The following is a 22,894-nucleotide window of genomic DNA, read 5'->3' as shown; positions in this document are numbered from 1 at the left end:
CCTCCGTCCCTCCTTATCGTGATTTTATAACCGCATTTGCCTACGACCTCATTCTCCTCTTGTCCACCTTTTCACCTCACACACCTCACCCTTCCTCACTTCAGCCTTTCCCACATGATTATGTCTTTTAAACATACTTCACACTTCCTCACCTCACTCACCTTACCCTTCCTCACCTCACTCACCTTACCCTTCCTCACCTCACTCACCATACCCTTCCTCACCTCACTCACCGTACCCTTCCTCACCTCACTCACCGTACCCTTCCTAGCCTCACTCACCTTACCCTTCCTCACCTTACTCATTTTACATTCTCCCACTTCACATGTCACAGTTTCTTGTCATATATAGTACCATCAGGCATATCTCTCCGAATTTTCCTGGGATGACTAATTTCGTTGGCCAAGAGTCATTTGATTGTCCTGTGTATGTTATAAAAGTTATATTCTAGGTATAAAAACGAATCTTTTTGGTTTACCCTCTGAATAATGCCAAAAAAGTCCTGATGTAACCCTGCTTTCTGTGTCCAGATAAATGAGATGCCTTTCAAAAAATTCCATCTCCAGCTGACCTCTAAATGACGTAGACTGTTTCTCCCCGGAATCGTCTTAAATCACTGACTTAGCAACCTCTGGATAGTTCTAAGTTTCTGTTGTTTCTGTCTATTCTGTTTGGTACTCTTAGTCAGCTGAACGAGGGAGAGGCTGGTGCGGTAGATGTGGGTTTGCCTTTATAAATATTATTTGTTGTACTGAGTATATAATGTTAGCAAGAATATAATAATAAAGGTGTCATCATACTGAAGAGGTAACGATAATAAGATGACGTTCTTTGCTGGAGAACTTTTATTTAAACTATGAGGCCATAGATAAGAAAGGGTCATAGAATTAGGACACACACGTTCATTACGTTTTCGCCTTCTTAGGTCACATTAAGACATTTTACACAAACTACCGTAGTAAATAAATAAATATATGAACAAATAAATATATAAATAAGCTCAGCTGATTAACATTCTATAGTCGTAGGGTTAATGAGTTTAATATTAAACTTTCAAGATGAAATTTCCTCACTTTTATAAAAGAAATACCTAAGTGCATCCATGACAGCAAAAGAGTAAAGCCTGCTTTTCTGGTAACCGGGAAAGGAGTTACTGTAAAACAAATTGTAATAATTACCGTACGTCACTATTGTCCATCCTCATCCTACTTCCTTATGACTTTAGTTATATATATATATATATATATATATATATATATATATATATATATATATATATATATATATATATATAATGAAGACGAAAGTGTTGATTTACTCTTTGCTTTGGTGTTTAATTACGTAGCAGTGACGAAGATGCTAATGGAGTGCTTTTCTTACGTATTATAATAATTGACCACACATCAGGTGAAGCTTCACATAAGTCACCAATCCATGTGTCAGTCGTGAGGGAGGCCACATCCTATCCATCACCACTCTCCTTCTCTCTGGTAGGAGGGATAATGTGTAAGGAAAACATATAGTTAGAATCGTTGTCATTCCATTATGAAATGAATTTAAGAAGTTAAACACCAAAGCAAAGAGTAACAAAGGAGTTTCATGTTCATTAGTGTATTCGAACCTTTTGCCTGATAGTTGTAACCTGCGTAATTTTGTGTCCAAGCTAGAGTTGGGGACTTGCGTCGCTTGGTTTCTGTCCACAAACACAGGCTGGCTACGTGGAACCGAAAAATTACAGCCACTGATCAAAATGTAAACACAGGAGTCGCCTTAAAATGTAAACACAGGAGTCGCCTTAAAATGTAAACACAGGAGTCGCCTTAAAACGTCATCTGAGGAAAAGGTCATGGCCCAATTTTGTGCTGGACTGGCTGTATAGATCATTAGCCTCCTGCACCCTATATTTTATGCACTTTGTTCTAATATCGTGATATTTAGCACTCACTTGTCCCTGCTGCCCATTTTCAATCTCTCCAAACAAGAAGCCGCTATACCAAGAGTGTTCTGGACCTCGTCAGATTCGCATTACTTTGGCCGACAAAAACGGCGCACCTTAGTTTCACCGAAGACGGGTTCGAATCCGATTCGTCAGCTTGGACGACAGTAATGCGCCTCTGGGTTTGTAGGACGCCATCAACAACTAAATTTTCTCGTAATCAGCATCATTATGACAAGCCCAGTGGAGGCACGGACGTCCAAATTTTTTATTCCACTTTCTATACGATTGTAAAAAATAACAAATTAATTTTTTGTTTAATTTTATTCAAGTAAAAACATGCTTTTCCATATACACTAAATGGAAACCTATTATTTTTTGTTCAGTAATCAAATTAGTGCTCGCAATACACCATGAAATGCATTTCGTTCATAGGAATTTACGACTTACTATTGTAATTTCAAAGGCCAGAGATGCCAGGTATCTCTTAAGTTTTCAGGGAGTATGAACTCGACTGTACATTCTGTTCTCTTTGGCCTATATACTAAAGAGGCGTGCGGTCTTGATGTGGTCCTTCTTGTTATCAAGAATTATGCTCACATCTTATCTTCTTGGTGGGAAGTTTGTTGTCAGTCAGTCTGTCCTGATGAAGGATGATCTCTTCCAGCCCCAGATTATCGCCCAACTGCTTTAATCTCTTGTGTTTCTAAAGCTTTCTTGTAATGCTATCGTGTAATGGTATCTTTCTTTTTATAGCCATTCTGACTGCCAGTACAGTTTCTGTGTTGGGCTCTCTATGGTTATCTTCTTACTTTTCTCTTAAATTCGTCTGGCATCTTTTATTTTGGTTTTTCATTGAAGCCTTGGCTATTGTGATACACATCTGAAATGTCTTTGACTGAGTACAGCAAAAATCTTTAATATCCAAACAACCCTCCTAAGCTTCATACTTCCCTTTCTGTGTCCTTATATCGTTTCATCTCTGGTCTTTCTGCTGCGTAGACGGTCATTGTCCTTTGAAAACCTTCATTAGTGATGTTCCTCATGACTCATTTACCTCACCTACTGTCTTTACGGTGTTCATCAATAAACTTCTGAGCTGTACATGTAGCTCATACGCCAATAACTCAATACTTCGTTTTCCACTGTCTTCTCACCCCAGCCGTCACAAGTCACTACAGCAATCATGGGACGAGGCTGTGGAACACCAATATTCGACTTATCTCTTGTTTCTAAATGTGGAAAAAGAACCTAGTTACTTGTAATGCCTCAGTACTCAGTTCCTTCATCTCTTAGATTTACAAAATATTGCATATAAATATCCACTTACTCAAAACACACAGCTCGATCTTTCATCATCCCTTTATATTCTTTGTTTCTCTTTTTTCTTGTAATAAGTCTTGGAAAACACACACACACACACACACACACACACACCTCCCACAATAACAGTTCGCAGAGGTATACTGTACTGTACCAACTGCTTCTCTTTCTTAATCTCAGTCATTTGATAACTTTGTACAAGGGCCTATTCATCCTTCTCTTGAGTACTGTACAACTCTCAGGTGTGGGAAGCCTAACCACATACAGCACATCTAAACATGATGGGGTAAACTCTCCATCTCATCATCTCTCTTACTTACGATCTATAGTTCTGCCACGATGTAGCATCTCTCTGTCTTATCTATCGCTACATGTCGATGATTGATTTCTGAACTCAGTGACTGCATTCATTCCTCATTATAGCGGGCATGCAGCACCGTCTAACTATATACAACTATATTATACATCCATACGAGCACACAACCAAAATCTGGAACTGTCTTCCTCATTCTGCCATGAATATAATGTTATAACGTTATTTATTTTTATTTTTTTTTGCCTATCGACCATTGAGGCCGAAGCCTCTGGTCATTAAGGCAAATATATATATATATGTATATATATTGACACATATATACTTATATATACAAACATATATATATACATACATACATACATACACACATCCATGCATATGAACATACACACTTTCATGCACACGTACATATATATATAATAATTTTTATTTTATTATTTTTTTGTAGTTTTATTTTTATTATTTTTTATATTTTTAACCTTATATTACTTATAAACAAAATACCTAATTTAAAGACCCTAAAACTAACCACCTAACAGACAAATCGCTAACCTATACTAAATCCTAAGAGACAAATAACTAGGCCTACACTAATATTCAAAAAGCCTCGACCAAGAGAACACCATCGACTGCAGATATGTAATGCTTTTCTACATTACATACCTGCACTCATCACCTGATGACTGTCAGTCGAGGCACAACCTATATAACGTTAGGTAGTGCGGTGTGATTAATGGCATATGACTGAGGAAATGGCGTTGAAGAAGACGTTTATCCAGCCTCTGTGCGTTATAGCTCTTTTACACTAACTTGGTCCAGGTTTTCTTTGTTTTGCAGCTCATTTGTTGTAGCTCTCTGGCCAAAAAAAAAAAAAAAAAAATACTACGGCTCTACATTCTTTCCACAGCACTTCGTGTCTAGTACCATCTCTTAAGTGTTACAGTTTAGCATTCAAGACAGAGGGAGGGTAATTTTAGGTCAACTTAGAGTAGGTGGGTATAGTGCTGTATATTAGTGCTGGTGAATGTGTTGTGTGTTTGTGGATCAGAGGCGGTGGTAGCGTTAAGGTGTCTGAGAGGATGTCAGTGTTCATACTAACGCTGGTGAGTGAGATAAGCGATTGTGTTTCAGAGGTGGAGGAGGCGTTCAGGGAGGGTCGAATAGCCAGCCTGATCGGAGTGGAGGGCGGCCACGCTATACAAAACTCACTGGGCGTGCTGAGGGCGCTGAGGGAACTGGGTGTCCGGTACCTCACCCTGACACACACCTGCAGCACACCATGGTCAGTGTCATCATCACCACCATCATCCCTAGGCTTACAAAATTTTATGTTTTGCGTAGGTGCAAATGGAATCTACTCATTTTTAAGCTGTGCATATTGACTGAAATTATTTTTAAACTGCATAGGAAAATACCAATAAATTATAAAGCTTCATAATCCCTCTGTGTTAAGTTCCATACAACTAATAAGACTGTTCAGGTATATTATTTTTTGTTTTGTGCCCATGTTGTGCAAACTTGTATTCTTACCCATAACTGGACATAAACTTGCCCATAGCGGTGTAAGTTCAGTCTTCTTGATCCCCATCGGTACTGGTATGAAAAATGCTATCTTCTCTCCAACCAGTCACAACTCCAGTATATTTGACTCCTTAGGGCAGAGTGTGCGCGTGCCAGAGAGTCAGACAAGGAGGACCCCGACGCCCCGCGGGGACTCACACACTTCGGCAAGGTTAGTATTTTGTGTGTGTGTGTGTGTGTGTGGTGATGGCACAGGTACCGGAAAAGCCTAGTATTTGCTGGGGTGTTGTGGTGAGTGTGTGTTATATATCAATGGTTAGGCATTATGTTTTGTGGAAACTGTTGCTGTTAACTCTTCTGCTTCGGGTGGCACAGATGTACTCCAGCAAAAACCAGAGTTGATGCTTTAGTTGTAAACATAATGTGCTAGGTTTGGTGCCATATATTAAAACTGATGTGACAAGTTTGTAAAGTCTACCAAAGGCTCTCTTTTAGTTACCACTTCTCCTCAGCTGTCAGTCACTTCCAGACGTTCGAGGGTGGTAACATACTTGCATCGGCTTAAAGTGCTACGCTGATGTTTTGCGTAATTGATACAGTATATTAGAAGACAATGTAATACGAAATGTCAGAATTGAGTATTATCATCGGTATCATCATCATCCAGCCTCTTTTTTTTTTCTTTAACCTGAAAATGGGGTGAAGTAAAGTACTGAAATCCAGGCAAAGGAAAGTATGGAATAGTGTGGGAACTAATCAACAGCATGCCCAGTGAAGGAGGCCACACACCCGTTCATTCACCAATCAACCCTGAAATTCTTGGTCTACTGATAGGTACACTTGTCCACACGTAGCTTCATACTTATCTGTCAGATGGAGTGAATCCGACCACTGTCAAGTAAAATGAAAGAAAGAAAGAAAAAAAAAAAAGGATGCCAAGCCCCAGTCATACACTCTTCCATACAAAAAAATAAAATAAAAATAAAAGAAGTGTACAGTATAATATAGATTTATGAAAAAAAAACACTTTATATCCTTTCAACGTAGTTTGTGAACATAAATAACTCTTGTAATAGGATAGAGGATGATGCAGTACTTAGCTCACATAGATACATAGAAAGTACAGATAACAGCAGGCCTATTGACCCTTAAAAAATTTAGCTGTTGAGGCAACAGTTCTACGTTTTGGTGTTCACTTGATCAATCACCACTTGAAATTATTAAAATAAGATGTTTGTGGGGCTTTGATAATTACTACAAAATAATTAATAACAAATTTTGGTTATATAACAAAATTATCTAATATTACTAACTTGGCAAGACATGGTAAATACGCCGTCATGCCCAGGTAAACACCTGTAAAAGGTAACTATATGTGCATGGTCAGTGTGATAGGTTACCATTTCATTAAGTTATATCTGGGTATTGAAGCGGGTATATGATAAATAGTAATGGTCCAAGAACACTATCTTGAGGTACAGTATTCCTGATTGAACTGTATTACCCTTCCATGCAAACACAATGCTTACGACCCGTCAAAAACTGCGTCAGTATGGACAGAAATGGACCAACAATACAGCTGCTACGCAGTTTCCAAAGCAGACCTTCATGGTTTACACGATCAAATGCAAAAAAGAAATCCAGTCGTACGATCTTGGCCTCAGAGCCACGATCAAGGGCAGATCGCAGGATGTGAGAAATCGTACGAAATGCATTCATAGTGCTCAGATTCTTCTGATATGCAAAATGATTTTAAGCAAACCAGAACGTTCTAGAAACTTCAATAGTCAAGAAGAAAACAAAGGCTCGAAAACCATAGATAGAATGGACGTTAGGGAGAGTGGCCGATAATTCGCTGCATACGGAGAAGACGAACCCTTCGGAAAAACAGTGACGTAAGCAACTCACCAACAAGAAGGAAACGACCCAGAGCACACGAGAATACTGAATACTGCACTCAGTTTGGGAGCCAAGACTTTGGACATTTCCTTGAAGAAGAGAGAGAATATGTCTAAAGGGTCAGTTCTACCTTGATGGTCCAGCTCATTCAGCAGCCTCTCGACTTGCTTAAATCGAAAAGCAATCTCACAGAGCAATAGATCAGCTTCCTGCCAATCACCGATCTGCAGTGTAGAACGACTGAGCATCAACAAATCGGTCATACCTTTCAGGTCACTCACAAATAAGCCTCCAGAGTCAAGCACAGGAGGCAGGGATATTTGACACTACAAAGATGGCCGACTTCAAAGTGGACCACCATTTATGTGGTTCAGAAGAGTTAGGGAAAGTGTTCTGGACCGAACTGAAGAACTCTTTCTCTGAATCGCAATACGCGCATTCAGCAAGAGTGGACATGAGCACAGGCATCCCATGCATTACTTGTATGAAAATGAGACCATCGATGATATGCCTCCTGCTTAGCGTTCTGAGCAGCCTTGCACTCATCTGAAAACCATGTCTTGTCATTGGATCGAAAAGATTTTTTTTTCGGAGGTACTTTCGTCTTGATGATGGAGTCCATCTGCATATTTAATGCTGCAGCTGCGGCAGGAATGGTGAGAATGGGCCTCCAGAAAATATTTGATACTTCTTCCCTAACAGAATTCAGGTTTACATGGCTTTCCAGATACACTTCCTTGGAGACCGGGAAAGAAAGAACGCTCTGCCTAAGATTGAGTGAAACTCTGATGGTATAATGGTCAGAAAGGCCAAGGGGGGGCTTTGATTTTAGCACGAACATCAGGAATGTCAGTGACGACTAAGTCAAAACAGCTGTCAACACGATGGGTAGGGCCAGAAACAATCTGAGAGCACCTCCAAACAGTGGTAAGGTCCAGTGCTGTGCGACCATGAGCGTCGGTTGATGAAACAAAACAAAACCAGTCATGGTGATGCGGCTGAAATCACCAACGATAATCAAAGCTGCCATGTGACTGTCCTGCTGCACAACTGACAGTGCGGAAAGTAGACAATCATATATAGTCATCACAGTTAGAATTCCTCTATGTGCCAAACACATAGAAATTTTGTTGCTGCGAGCACACACGAATTATCACAGTCTCAGGACAGCTGCATGCAAACACAGTTTTCCTATGGGCAGAAAATTCATTTCGAGTATGAGCAAAATGCCACGTCTAAGATTGCCTTTGTCACGATGAATAAACAACGGCTGAACAAAACCAGGGATGTCAAGGTTGGAACTATGATGGAAATCTGAAACCAGAGTTTCTGCACAAAACCACCGCTAAATCTTTAAAGTTTGTCATTCCAATTAACCCCTGAGTTTAGGGGTTAATGTGAATGACTATTTTTTTTTTTTTTTTTAATTTGCCTGTTTTCTCATTATGGAGAAGAGAGATTGTAAAGTTGAATGGAAGCGCCCTGTAAGACTACACGTCAATATAATACTTTATTACTCATACTTTCAGGCTGGTATATACAGTGGCAGAAGACTTTTGTCTGACGAAGGGTTATAGATTTAATATCAAATGAGCCTTTGTTGGGCAAAAGGTCAAATAGTTATGGAAATGTAGGTACCGCCATATGATTGAATTCTACGTATAGAGTCACGCCAACAGTATATGAGGTTGTGCTAATGTGTGGATTGGTAGCAGCCTTACCTTCTCGATACTAGACAGCAAGACAAGGCAGAGGAATTAAATGTTTACTGTTTGCCAGTTTAGAGAGGTAAGGTTCCAATATACTCCCATTATCCTTTACCTTCAGTACATTATAATGTGACTATATATGTAATTGCTCAAGCATTTTTTTTGGTGTAAGTAACTGCACTCTTTATAGCTAATGGTATTAAAAAAAAAAAAAAAAAATTTCCTCATTCTAGTACCTCATCTCCTTCGCCATGCTGTAAATGCATTTCTCATGAGTACAATATATATATATTTTTTTAGTGGTTACCTTTAATTTTTTTTTATTCAGAAGATGAACAGAGGAAGGAAAACCAAATACAGAAAAAAGATAATTCATACACTAGACTACAGGTGTCCTCCATTCATGTAATACCTCTAACAGCCTGACCTGAACTACTGTGGGATGAAGTTTGGGGGAACACTAATATGGACAAGCGAATTCCAAAAAGACGCTAACTGGGGAGTGGAGGAATTTTGATAGGTAGAAGTTCTGCAATATGGCAGTGTGATGGTCAGGTCATGAGCACTACCAGATGCCCATGTAGCAAAGTGGGAAAGCATGGAAATGTGGCGCAATGGATTCAACATGGTCTGAGCCCTTATCGTAAAAGTATCTGAAGAGTAATGCAAGGAGAGCAACATTACTTTTCACTTGCAAGGGAGGTAGTTAATTTGTAAATGTTGGGTTATTTAATATCCATATAGCTTTGTTTTGAATTTTGTCCAGATGTTCTAATACAACCTCTCCACATCCACTCCACAAGGGTGAGCAATACTCCAGCTGAGAGCAAACATGGCTCTTGTAAATTATAGCTAACAGCGCGTTAGTGAAGAAGCTATGGATTCTGCACAACAATCTTAGTTTCTTTGAGACGATTTTAGCAAATGATCCAACGTGAGGTCCAACTGAGGGTACTGTTAAACAAAACAACACGAATTTTAATGTTAGAATTAGAAATGTTAGGTGCAGTGAAGGTAATATAGGAATCAGGCAATATCTGTTTATTTAGTACACTGGATATATTTAGTTTTCATAACATTAAGTGAGACAGTGTTATTTTGTCCACATTCAGTGATATCAGATAAAACTTAATTTATGGAACTTGTTGCCAAGAGCTGTGGGTTAGAGACATTAAACTTTGTGAATGAGTGTTTAAGAGTACAGGAACTCTGAAACTTTGTCATATGCATATGAGTGAATGGGATATGGGTGACAGACAAGAGATCATTAATATGAATGGGGAACAGGGTCGGAGCCACTGAACCTATATAGCGGCACACCGTCACCGACTGAATAGATATTTGAATATACATCATTAACCTTTACTCTTGTCTTCCTATTTCTGAGATACGAGGAGATCGGTGGAACAAAAGATAACAGGTCATAGCAAGGGAATTTGGGTACCTGAGAGCAATGCCACACTCTCAGGAGCTTTAAAAATATCAAGGGCTATTGTATGGATTTTCCATGTTGGTCAGTTGACTGATGGATTGTATGAGTAATGTGACTGAGTATATCAACAGTGGATCTTTCGTGGCAAAAACCACATTTTCTGGTCTGTTATTAAACTGCTGGATTCAAGATGTTTAACAATGTTCTTATTAATGACAGTCTCAAATTCTTTACTGAGAGAAGATGTGATAGCTATTAATCTGTAATCAGAGGGATCGGACGAACTCCCTTTCTTTTGAACTGGGTGAGTGTTGGTTTCTTTCCAAGGATCAGGGAATGAAAAAGTGCGTATCGGTATGCATAGTCTGAAAAATTTATCTAGAACAGGAGCAAGCTCTAGAGAACACATTTTCAGTACTACTGGAGGAATTCCATCCGGACCAGAAACTTTGTTGGTTGGTAAATTTTCTAAGACTGATTTTGTGTGTCTAATCTGTATCTTTAGTGGGGCAGTTTCGGGAGAGTTATGTTCTAGTACAGGATCGTTCTGACAGATTTCGTCTAAGGTAGAATTTCTGGCACTCCTGCTGGTAAGAATGTTAGGTTTTCCACGAGGGTCATTTATAGTGTTTCCGTCTGAAGATTTTAGTGGGGCAATTGGTGATGACTTAAGTTGCTGTTGAAAGAACGGAGAATTGACCAAAATATTCTATTGTCTTTTGGATGAAGAAAGTTTGATTTGGCGAAGTTGATTACTGATTTTGTGTGGTTTCAAGTAATTTTAAAGTTATCGAGGAATTCGGTAGCTTTTTCAAGAAAGAGTTAATGCCAGTGGTTGCTTTGGCACAGTTGCAGGCGAACCATTTTGAGGAGTCAGAACTCTTGCTCAAATTGTTGACCATGTATGAACAATTCCGTACCAACTTGTATTAAGTTATTAATGTGGGACTGGGTAGAACTGGTGTCAGTGGAGAAGAAAGACTGACATGGATTATCGGCTAGATAATTTCAAAACCCATCCCAGTTTGCCCTAGCAAAATGCCATCTGGTCATGCTGACTGGTTCAGAACGGGAAGGTTTGGGGTAACAAATTAATGAGGGATTGATAAGGCTGGAACAGATATACACTATTAATAGCGTTTCTCTCAAAACAATTATTCCGCGCTCATCGGAAATCTGCTGAAAATATAATTCGGGTCTGTGTCTTAAAAACACTTTGCAAAAGCAGTACTGAATTTAGGCTGACTGCTATAAATATTATGTCTTCAACGACTGAGGTAGTTCTTAGAGCGAACAGTTATATAAAGGACGTTGAAGTCATAAGAGACGTATTTAAAACCAAGACGATGCAGGTCTACAGCATTATTTTTCTACGATGTCATAAAACTAATTTTTCAATGATTAAGATATGACTAATACTGTTTATATAATGACAACAGTTTTTATACCCGTTCAAGCAGTGTTTTCTGGGTCCTGATGGAAACTGTTTTGTATGGCCTATGGACACCAGTTTCTGTCTCTTGGGAAATCAACTGTGCAGTGGGAAATGCTTGCTGAATTATGTTCCTCTGAAGAGTTGGCGTCTCTGAGTTGAGGAGATTTCATACATAATTAAGCGGACCCCATCAGGTTAATAGCACAACAGAACACTTGTTGGGCGTGGACTGAGCCCTGTGCTTGCCATTAGAAGTGTATGGAGGTGATTTTGACGTAATGAATGATAATGAGAAAAAGGTTAACAAGTAGAACTCATTAAAATTAAAGAGAAACTACTGGCAGAATCGATAGAGCTGGAGGAGAGTGGCATAAGACTGTGAGACGGGAGTGGCAGTGAGATGTTGGTAATGAGGCTTGTGATAGTTTAGTTATAGCCACCCAATATGCAGTGAGGGATTTTGTGTCCCGAAGTAGGTAAACTATAGGTTGTTCTTTGATTCCTCATTCCCAACCCCTGTGACGCCCTCAGATCGTGGTGAAGGAGATGAACCGGCTGGGCCTGCTGGTGGACCTGTCGCACGTGTCCCAGGCCACCATGAGGGAGGCACTGGCGGTGTCCCGGGCACCGGTCATCTTCAGCCACTCCTCAGTGTACGCCATCTGCAAGAACCCCAGGAATGTGCCCGACGACATCCTCACCAAGGTGGTGAGTGCACCACTGGTCATCAGGTTCACTTGGCAGGATGGCTAATGAAACGGTTAGCATGGCTTAGTAAACTGTCACAGATTTTAATTTACTGTGTGGATTTGGGAATAATAATGATAATTAAAAAAAAATCTTGCCAAGTTATTATAACAAGCATTTACTCACAAGTTAGTCCAGGATGATTCTCTACAAGAGGGTTTGCCTAGGTCTGGGCGAAGTCCTCTTCACAGTAACTGCTGTGGAGCAAAGTATATCAGTCTCTGACAAAGCTATATAAAACAGTACACAAATTTCTAGTTATCCCTTATAGCTTAGGTCATGAGTAGCTGTGCACTGGGATACTTACTATAGTGTAATGTCAAAAAGTGAAAGCTGAGAATGATTTTTTTTTTCTTTTTGAGGAACAGTTTGTCTGCTTCCCACCATAAATCTCCATCATCTCACCATTCAGGAGAGACTGAATACTCGAAAAAATGGCTGTACTGTGTGGTGATTGAGGTTAATCACGTCTCTATATATAAATGACTGCAACAGATCGTGTCATAATGAGTGATATATGGAAATATTAAGTGTGTGGTGCTTATGTGATGCTGACTCTGCTATGGTCTCCTTGGGTGGTGCTGTGCGATGGTGTGGTGTGTCAGGCCAGCAACGGGGGAGTGGTTATGATCAGCTTCTACAACTACTTTCTCACCTGCACCAAGGACGCAACCATCAGTGACGTCATTGGTCAGGCTACGTGTTATTTTTCACATTATAACAAAAAATATTTCCAAGTTATATTAAACAACACATTTTTCTTTCAAACCATATGTATGTAATTTTGAACACTGAAAAAAATAAAACTAATGAAATTTATGGTGTATAATCAGTACTAATGTTGGTTGTGTAGTCGATGTGGTGTTGTCCCTCCGCCAGAACACATCAACCACGTACGCAAGGTGGCTGGGGTGGACCACGTGGGTATTGGCGCAGACTTCGACGGCATCAACATGTGAGTCACCCCCAGCCTTCACTTGTCTTTTGTAACCTTCCACTGTTTGTAATGGTAATATCACGTATTTCGATTGTCTTCCAACTATCAGACTTCATAACACCAGTAAACACCAGCACTAATCTATGAATTTGTATGGTACTCTATGTCACCCTCTCCTCGCTGCTTTTTATAATTTGGCAGTAGTTATGCAAGCAGTCCATAACATTTATACCAGCTGACCCACTAGTATTATTACTAAGACAAATGAATCTGCATGAACTCTGTCTTCACAACTTGCCTAAAGAGAATGTACTTCTTTTTCGAATGAGCATCCAAATGCCTCAACCAGGAGACTTTATTCCTAGTGGCCTGGCCTCCTCTCCTACTTTTTTATAGTGCGCAAACAAAGGCGTCATCGCAGTGGTATTCCCCCGACTCACTGCCATTCTCTGTTACCATGACTCACCACTATGTTTTATACCAAATAATTGCAGATCTAAATACTAAAACAAAAAGAAGGTATTAAAGTGTCATGGGGTGGTGGGGTTGTCAGTGTCATGGGGTGGTGGGGTTGTCAGTGTCATGGGGTGGTGGGGTTGTCAGTGTCATGGGGTGGTGGGGTTGTCAGTGTCATGGGGTGGTGGGGTTGTCAGTGTCATGGGGTGGTGGGGTGGTCAGTGTCATGGGGTGGTGGGGTGGTCAGTGTCATGGGGTGGTGGGGTGGTCAGTGTCATGGGGTGGTGGGGTGGTCAGTGTCATGGGGTGGTGGGGTTGTCAGTGTCATGGGGTGGTGGGGTTGTCAGTGTCATGGGGTGGTGGGGTGGTCAGTGTCATGGGGTGGTGGGGTGGTCAGTGTCATGGGGTGGTGGGGTGGTCAGTGTCATGGGGTGGTGGGGTTGTCAGTGTCATGGGGTGCAGGGGTGGTCAGTGTCATGGGGTGGTGGGGTTGTCAGTGTCATGGGGTGGTGGGGTTGTCAGTGTCATGGGGTGGTGGGGTTGTCAGTGTCATGGGGTGGTGGGGTTGTCAGTGTCATGGGGTGGTGGGGTTGTCAGTGTCATGGGGTGGTGGGGTTGTCAGTGTCATGGGGTGGTGGGGTTGTCAGTGTCATGGGGTGGTGGGGTTGTCAGTGTCATGGGGTGGTGGGGTTGTCAGTGTCATGGGGTGGTGGGGTGGTCAGTGTCATGGGGTGGTGGGGTTGTCAGTGTCATGGGGTGGTGGGGTTGTCAGTGTCATGGGGTGGTGGGGTTGTCAGTGTCATGGGGTGGTGGGGTTGTCAGTGTCATGGGGTGGTGGGGTTGTCAGTGTCATGGGGTGGTGGGGTTGTCAGTGTCATGGGGTGGTGGGGTTGTCAGTGTCATGGGGTGGTGGGGTTGTCAGTGTCATGGGGTGGTGGGGTTGTCAGTGTCATGGGGTGGTGGGGTTGTCAGTGTCATGGGGTGGTGGGGTTGTCAGTGTCATGGGGTGGTGGGGTTGTCAGTGTCATGGGGTGGTGGCGTTGTCAGTGTTATGGGGTGGTGGGGTTGTCAGTGTCATGGGGTGCTGGAGTTGTCAGTGTTATGGGGTGCTGGGGTTGTCAGTGTCATGGGGTGCTGGGGTTGTCAGTATCATGGGGTTCCAGTGCTGCGTCTGCAATTTTAAGAGCTGCCTGTGCCCAATAGACTTATCTCAGTTTGAATTTGTTGGCAAGGACTCCCCATTTACTTGTTACAAGCGAGCAAGCGTAGCAAGCGAAGCAAGCAAGCGTAGCGAAGCGATGTCTACGTTCAGCTGAGAAATGAGCTGCCTGGCACGACACGGCTCGATCGCAATGGCTTTCAGAGGCCAATAACTTTTCAATTATATGAGATAGAACATAAGAACATAAGAAGAGAGGATAACTGAAGTAGGCCGGTTGGCCCATGCTAGGCAGCTCCTAGAAGAGTAACTGAACTACTAGAATGAGACAAGGATAGCAAAGAAGAAGGCTCTCCCCCGCCCTCCAAACCCTCCAGCCGAAGCTGGCAGGAAAAAGTCAGAAAGAACACCACGCCGTATAGAAAAACTGGCGTGGACATTTTACAGGAAAGTGTGAAAGGAGAATAGAGACCATCATAGTGTAACCTGAAAATAATTTTTTTTTTAATTAGTATTGGTTATAAGATTTTCTTTATTCTATATCCACCCCTTATTTGTCATATGCCTATCTAGCCTATGCTTGAAACTCTCAATGGAAGAGGCAGCAACTTCTTTACTAGGTAGCTTATTCCATTCGTCTACTACTCTGTTACCAAACCAATTTCTACCGATTTCCTTACTGAAACGGAATTTTTCTAGTTTGAAACCATTATTTCTAGTTCTATCCTGTATGCTCACTTTAAGTACCTTGCTAATATCTCCTTTATTTATACCATTCTTTCAGCAGGTAGCAGATACATTCAATAAATTTTTGTTTTTAGCTATATAAACGCTCATGGGACCAAAGAAACCCCTTGGAATTCTAGCTCTGTGAGGGGATGTACTGAGGGCTTCAATTGACATGCTCCAGTATGAAATCGATTTAAAGCACTATGAAAATGACACATACGAGGTGTGTGTGTGTGTGTGTGTGTGTGTGTGTGTGTGTGTGTGTGTGTGTGTGTGTGTGTGTGTGTGTGTGTGTGTGTGTGTGTGTGTGTGTGTGTGTGTGTGTGTGTGTGTGTGTGTGTGTGTGTGTGTGTGTGTGTGTGTGTGTGTGTGTGTGTGTGTGTGTGTGTGTGTGTGTGTGTGTGTGTGTGTGTGTGTGTGTGTGTGTGTGTGTGTGTGTGTGTGTGTGTGTGTGTGTGTGTGTGTGTGTGTGTGTGTGTGTGTGTGTGTGTGTGTGTGTGTGTGTGTGTGTGTGTGTGTGTGTGTGTGTGTGTGTGTGTGTGTGTGTGTGTGTGTGTGTGTGTGTGTGTGTGTGTGTGTGTGTGTGTGTGTGTGTGTGTGTGTGTGTGTGTGTGTGTGTGTGTGTGTGTGTGTGTGTGTGTGTGTGTGTATGTGTGTGTGTGTGTGTGTGTGTGTGTGTGTGTGTGTGTGTGTGTGTGTGTGTGTGTGTGTGTGTGTGTTTGTGTTTGTGTTTAAGGAGAAGGTGGTGCATTGGTTGGTGCGTTCATCTCACAAGTGAAAGAATCCAAGTTTGATTCTCAATGTAGACTGGTCACATTGGTGGCCTCAGGTGTGTGTCACTCCATTCCCACATCAGCCAGCATTTATATTTGATGTTAAATCGACGACAGCGTGTTGGGTTTTAGGAGAAGACTGAAATTTACCAAAAATGGATTGACTGCCTACCCTAAATACTCGAGTGTAGCCAGTAATAGTTAACCTAAGCCTTCTTTGTCTTCTTCGTGGTGTGTATGTGTGGCCAGGCTGCCGGAGGGGCTGAACGACGTGTCTGGGTACCCTCGCCTCTTTGCGGAGCTGCTCAGTGACCCCACGTGGTCCATGGATGATCTGGCCAAGTTGGCAGGCCACAACCTCCTTAGGGTCATGCGAGCTGCTGAACAGGTTAGTACTTGATAATAACTTGCTGGTTCAGAGGTGGCCTACCCAGTTCTCCACCCGCAAAGCAGAGCAAATGAGTACTTAGAAAAGAAGGACAAACAGAAATGTGTTTGTTAAGTCCCAATGATGATTGGAAACAGTTAATTTCTGTCAGATTAACACAGATTCAGAAACACTAAATTATTTGAATGCACGACTACATTGTCAGTAACCGGTATTTATGAAACCTTGTACACTCCGGTCAAATTAATCTTTTAATCATTATCTACATTTGTATTATATATTTTGATTCTATATAAAATCAAGTGTAGTAGCAGAGAGAAGTATTCCAGTGTGTGAATGGCCGTGTATCTTCTCGTATTTTCATTTTTCTTGTTATTGGAGTTTATCTCAGCCCAATATTTGATGAAAGTAAGAGCCAGGATAATGATGAATTACATCTCATTGTACACTGTGATATCCCTTTAACATAAATGAAGAATTAGCTTTACTCATGACGTGGAATAAAGGCAACATCATTCATTTTATACGCCACTCGGCCTGGGCCTTTTTCGAGCCTTCTTTTATCTTACTGTCTTTCTCAGCAAGAACTTCGCCTGACCATCTATAGTACATATTTCTCTTTGATATACTGTGTTGCAGGAGGAAAGGGCAAATTTTCACGATATTTTATGTGAGGGTATTCCAAGACAGAAATGTTTTGTAGTCGTAAGTTTGATGTATTATATTTACCGAGTATAAAGTTTAGCTTGGAAGCATGAAATACCTCTTTCCCTGCTGGCCAGCGACTGGAAGTTGAAAGGACGCGCACCTGTCCTCCTCCTCGCGCCTCTAATCCACTTGCACGAATACTAGTTGGAGTATAATTCTTTGTCCTGGTACTTTTTTCCATGTCCACTTTTGAGTCAAATGTCCTTCTAGGCCGAGTAAAATCACTAACCGCAGGTCTTGGTAAAACAGAACGGTTGCCTTGTACTCAAGGAGGTAAACGGAATGAACTCAGATAAACTAATCACGTAGATATTGCAACTATTATTATTGTTGTTATTGCTGTTATCAATACCTCCCACATCTCTGCGGGAAGTTTTGCTGTTGTTTCAATATAATAATAATAATAATAATAATAATAATAATAATAATAATAATAATTTGTTATTCTGCTTAATATTCTTATATTATTCTTTTATAACAACAACAATAATAATAATAATAATAACTGTATATTATTATTATTTCTTTAAATTTGCGATATTTCAAAGGCTATTTGACCAAGAGCCTTCAAACTTGGTAATATTAGTCGGAAAATTGTCAGCTTCTTCTGGCCAAATGTGGTGGCATTCCGTCAACTGGATCTCCAGATACTGTCTGAAACACAGAACAGCGAGTGAGTCAGCCACGCTGTCTCAAGGACTGGTTAAACTATGAAGCTGAAATTTTACCATAATATAATCTGAAGGTGGACACAGTGCGGAAAAGTGCATGGTTCCAGACGATTATTCTCTGAGCTCGCCTGGGGTAAAAAATTGACACTTTTCCGCCAAATATCCACAAGTGTTCGCAAGAAAGAAAGAAACGTGGCCAATAAAGGAGGAGGAAATGGGCTTGTCCTGAATCATCTCTTGAACGTGTATTTGTCGGCCAGCAGAGGAAGGAGTTGGCTTCTCTCCTCTTCACTAAACTTAAAAATGCCAGTATTCTGTAACTGGCGCGAAAGAGGCATATATTTGAAAAGACATTTAGTTTAATAAGACCCTCATCTGCTATATTCCATGATTATGTCCTTTCCTACCGAGACATCGTATATATGCTGTGCGTCTGTCTTATGTATTAACATTTGTCTCTCTAAGCCTAAGCCTCGCCTAAATTTTCATAAATGTCTCTTAAGCTTGAGTTTTGTGCCTCACGTCTCTGTTAGTGTACCTTGCATCACTATACACCTATGTCTGAGGCAGAGGTTGTCTGACTGGACTGTATGTACCCGCCTGGTCTGGCGTGGCGCGGTACTGTGCCCCAATAACAGGTACGGTTGGAGCTGCAGGAGGAGGGCGTTTTGCCGTACGAGGAAGAGGTGCCACTCACCACCGGGGACCATGAGGCCTGCTTCTACCGCTTCCTCAGACCGCCAGATGACGCCGAGTGATGGAAAACACCAAGAACTCACTTGTATGATGCCCTGTTCCTTCAAATATCACGGTCATGTATGTGTTTCATCTGTTCACTTTGAAGTATATTATGCGTGTGACCCACCCCTCCAACAAACGATTATCCCATCCGACTGCCTATGTTTCAGGTGTTTCTGTTTAAAAGGATTTCCAGCCAGTTACTTTGCCTTTCAGCTACACATTAGAGGTTAGTTTACACGAATGCGGTATTTGTATCATCGAAGTGGTTTAAAATCTAATGAAAAACAAAAAAAAAAAAAAAAAAAGGAGGAACAGTGAATTGAGATGTATTCATATGCTTGTTAAGTGATAATCATACACCCTGGTTCATTGTGCCCTGTATGATTTTGAAGACTTTATATTTCACCATAGCACATTAATATAAGGTTACTGTAAATAAGAAATGCCCAAGGAAAATGTTCACAATGACTTGAGAAAAGGGATTACTACTAGAGATTAAGGAGTGAAAAAGGAATATCAAGGTTAAAGTAAAAGAATGAGATGACCGCTGAAACGTAAGGAAGGTGGGTGTGTCTTTGCAGGGATAAACTAGAAGAACATTTCATTTGTTCATAGAGAGAAACCAAAAAGTGAGAAAATGCGAAAGTTATTCCAAACAGTGAGTAATGAGCAAAGGAAGACCAAATCAAGAACTGTTCATGACAAAATAAGATGAACGGAAAATCAGCGTGTTTATCTTTATTACTAAAAAGAAAATGTGAAAGACCAAAGTTGAAAAAACAAACTGAATAATGTTAAACTTAATGTGATTTGATGTCGACTAAATCACATGGAACACTACATGAAAATATCAGTGATTTTTATGGTTTCATTTTAACACGAAGTTTCATTTTCATACACATACATAGATAATCAATTAATGAAGTTAAAAAGCAGGACTCAAGTAAAATCGGACTGCATAAGATGATTTCACTAATTTTCAATACACCGTTCAAAGAGCATAGGACACGGTTGATCAAATGTTGTTATGAGTAGTATGTAATTATTTCCTTTGTTATTAGCATATTATTGTTGGAATAAAACAATCTGATAACACTGTCCGTTTGAGGAACTGAAGGATTATGTATATATGAGTTCTAGTGTGATTTTCTACAGGTGCTATTTAGTGGATAATGTCTGTACAGCACATTGTTTAGAGAACAGTAAATGTTTTTTGGGGGGAAATGTTGACTATAAGTGTAGTTAGAGGGTCAGTAATAAAATGGTACAAGATCACTGTTACAAAAGGAATAAGGACCTACAGTACAGTTTCTCACAAGTTCTCATATTTCAGGTGATGTAGAGTGAGGTGATGATGCTGTGCGAGGTAACTAGGAAGTAGCCAATTGTACACTAGGAATAATTACTAAGTGTCCCGGAAACACAACCTGTACAAACATACCGTATACTATCCTTTTGTTTTTTTTTACTGTTTTCAGCGACAATAGTAATTAAATATCCATGCATATAGAAAAAACACATATCATTCAGTGTTTAGTTGAGTTTTGTGATGCAAAGACGAGAGGACTGAGTATTACATAGTTTATTTTCCCATAATCTCTGTTCACCCAGCAATAAAACGGAGACCTGAATGTAACATCAGGTACTGCAGGTCATGATCTAGATTATGACTGAGGCTTAGAAAAAATGATCGTCTATCAGAACTACCTTCACGCAGTCGACAAGCATAAATCTAAGCTTTTTTTTCCGAGTCTCCCACCACAAGGAGTCTGGTGCAGAACAGCCAGTGCTGTGCCAGGCTCTCCAGTTACTACCTCCCCTTCACTGCTGGTACCACTTCCACCTGAGTTCATATTTATCAAGGGTTGGCACCGTTTCCGACGTTGCCAGGGAAACTGGGGTTCCCTTCTCTATGGGAAATGACTTCCGGGGTCCCATATTACTCCTTGGGCCCATTTTTCCAGGGATATATTCTTCATGGACTTATTCCTACCATGGAACTATTCATTCCATGGACCTATTTTCCCATTACCCACCTACCCTGACCGCCCACTCACACACCCATCCAGCCCACCCATTCACCTGCACTCACCCATTCACACCCCCATCCTGCCCACCCACCCATCCACCTATCCTCCAAACCCTGCCCACCTATCTTACTCCCCTTCTCACCCCACCCATCCGCCCCCACCTTACCCACCAGATCACCAAGCTCCACCATGTTGACTTGATAGGATGATTTTTAAGACATAATACTGATATGGCTGAAGGAGATGTTTAAAACTCTATGATGATCAGTTCTACTTTTGTTCATCAGGAGCACCACATCCACAACTTTTAGGCCATATCATTAACTTTCTCGCAAAAAATTACCCCTGTTAGCCTCGTTGAGCTCTCTAGATAGTTCCCCCATGGTTTCTATAATAAACAGACAGACAGATAGGAAGACAGACAGACAGCAACATTTTTGAAAATAAATATTAGAACAGCCAATTCAGTAATTTCAGTAATATCAGAAATAACTTTGGATTTTGAACTGTTGTTATTATTATTTCTACGTCTTAAGCCACTCAGATTGTTAACTCTGCCAAGGAAGCTGTGTGTTTGGCTCAGTTTGCATGTCATTCTGTCAACAACATTATTGAAAAACTTGTATGGAATCGAACTAAATTTAAAATAAAGACTGAGGTTTATGAAAGAAATATGTGCATTACCTTTTAGTCGAAAAAGTCAAATTTCAAGGTAACGAGAAAGCTTAAAACTACTGAATGGAACTCCACTAAATTTGGAGCAGTGTTTGAGGACCATCTGAGAAATAAGTTAATGTATTTTGAGTGAAAAAGATCCAAGATTAAGGCCAAGATCAAGAAAAACATTAAAATCGCTACGATATACTTATTTTACGAAGAGATAATTATGATAAATGACAAGATTAGCTGGATGTGAAGTGCGTCCTTGAATGCGAGGCCTGAAGGGGCTTGGTTTGCGGTGGAAGAGTTCAGAGGAAAGACGGGATTGGAGCGTATTGTTGTTGTGATGAGAAGGGGTAGATGGAGATGGTTGGGCGTGTGGAGAGGATGGGGGATGACGACTAGGTGCAGAAAGTGAGAAATGTGAACGTTGGGGCTGGGTTGCGAGAGGCAGACCGAAAAAGACATGGGACAAGGTGACTTCAGGGTTAAGGAACTGAATAGCGAGGCTGCCAGAGATCGAACAGCGTGGAGAGCCGCCATTAGGTGACCCAGGCCGACGCATGCAAGCATGTTGGAGTCTTTATAAACGAAAGGAAGCGACATGAGGCCAGAACATTTTTCATAGGAAGCCAATTCAATCTGTAATTTTACCCAACTGACCCTATTTGCCCTGCAACTCTGAAACCTTAGCTGAGGAATGCTTTCTCTGAGTGTTGTTCGTGAAGTGTATGACGACTGTATGAATTATTGCAAATTATAAAAAAAGCAGTTCTACACACTAATTATGGCCAAGAGAGTTTGTAAATACAGCTCCTGGAATACCGTCGTAGCTCCAAAGCTTTAGCATCGTGGACATGACTTTGATAAACATTAGTACTTATTGGCAGAGTCTGACTGCTCTTCATGCACCCCCCCTCACACACACACACACACACACACACACACACACACACACACAGCTGATGACTTCGTGCAGGATCACAAGCTATGCCACCACATCTTTCCTGCACCAACCGGGCTGCCTATGAGATCCTCTGAAGTAGAACGACTAATTAATCAGATGTGAGCTTTGAAAAAAAAAAAATATATATATATATATATATATATATATATATATATATATATATATATATATATATATATGCTCCTTATTAACATGTAAAATACTGCCCACCTGCATGAACTTTCTACAAACAAAAACTAGAAAAATCAGTTTCTAAAATACGTAGTACTGTGTATTATATACTTGTCCTATTTATTAGAATATTATTAATTTCTGCTATGAACATACTGAGTTGGTTAGAGCAAAATACATCCCCAG

At 40.8% G+C, this 22,894-nt stretch overlaps 1 protein-coding gene across 1 annotated transcript in view; it reads left to right on the top strand.

Annotated features, from left to right (window-relative positions):
* LOC145411726 (dipeptidase 1-like) overlaps positions 1-18,897 on the top strand; it is a 65,455-nt gene extending 46,558 nt beyond the window's left edge. Inside the window, exons 9-15 of the mRNA XM_080281740.1 lie at positions 4,707-4,857; positions 5,232-5,307; positions 12,103-12,279; positions 12,924-13,008; positions 13,198-13,273; positions 16,622-16,760; positions 18,778-18,897. Of these exons, the coding sequence (XP_080137866.1) occupies positions 4,707-4,857; positions 5,232-5,307; positions 12,103-12,279; positions 12,924-13,008; positions 13,198-13,273; positions 16,622-16,760; positions 18,778-18,897 (824 nt within the window). The remainder of the gene's footprint in view (positions 1-4,706; positions 4,858-5,231; positions 5,308-12,102; positions 12,280-12,923; positions 13,009-13,197; positions 13,274-16,621; positions 16,761-18,777) is intronic.
* Positions 18,898-22,894: the final 3,997 nt, after the last annotated feature.

Source organism: Coenobita brevimanus, chromosome 1 (assembly GCF_032717465.1).
Source record: "Coenobita brevimanus isolate Jiangsu-jjx chromosome 1, ASM3271746v2, whole genome shotgun sequence".
NCBI lineage: Eukaryota > Metazoa > Arthropoda > Malacostraca > Decapoda > Coenobitidae > Coenobita > Coenobita brevimanus.
Note: the sequence above shows the minus strand (reverse complement) of the source record. Positions and strands in the feature narration are given on the sequence as shown.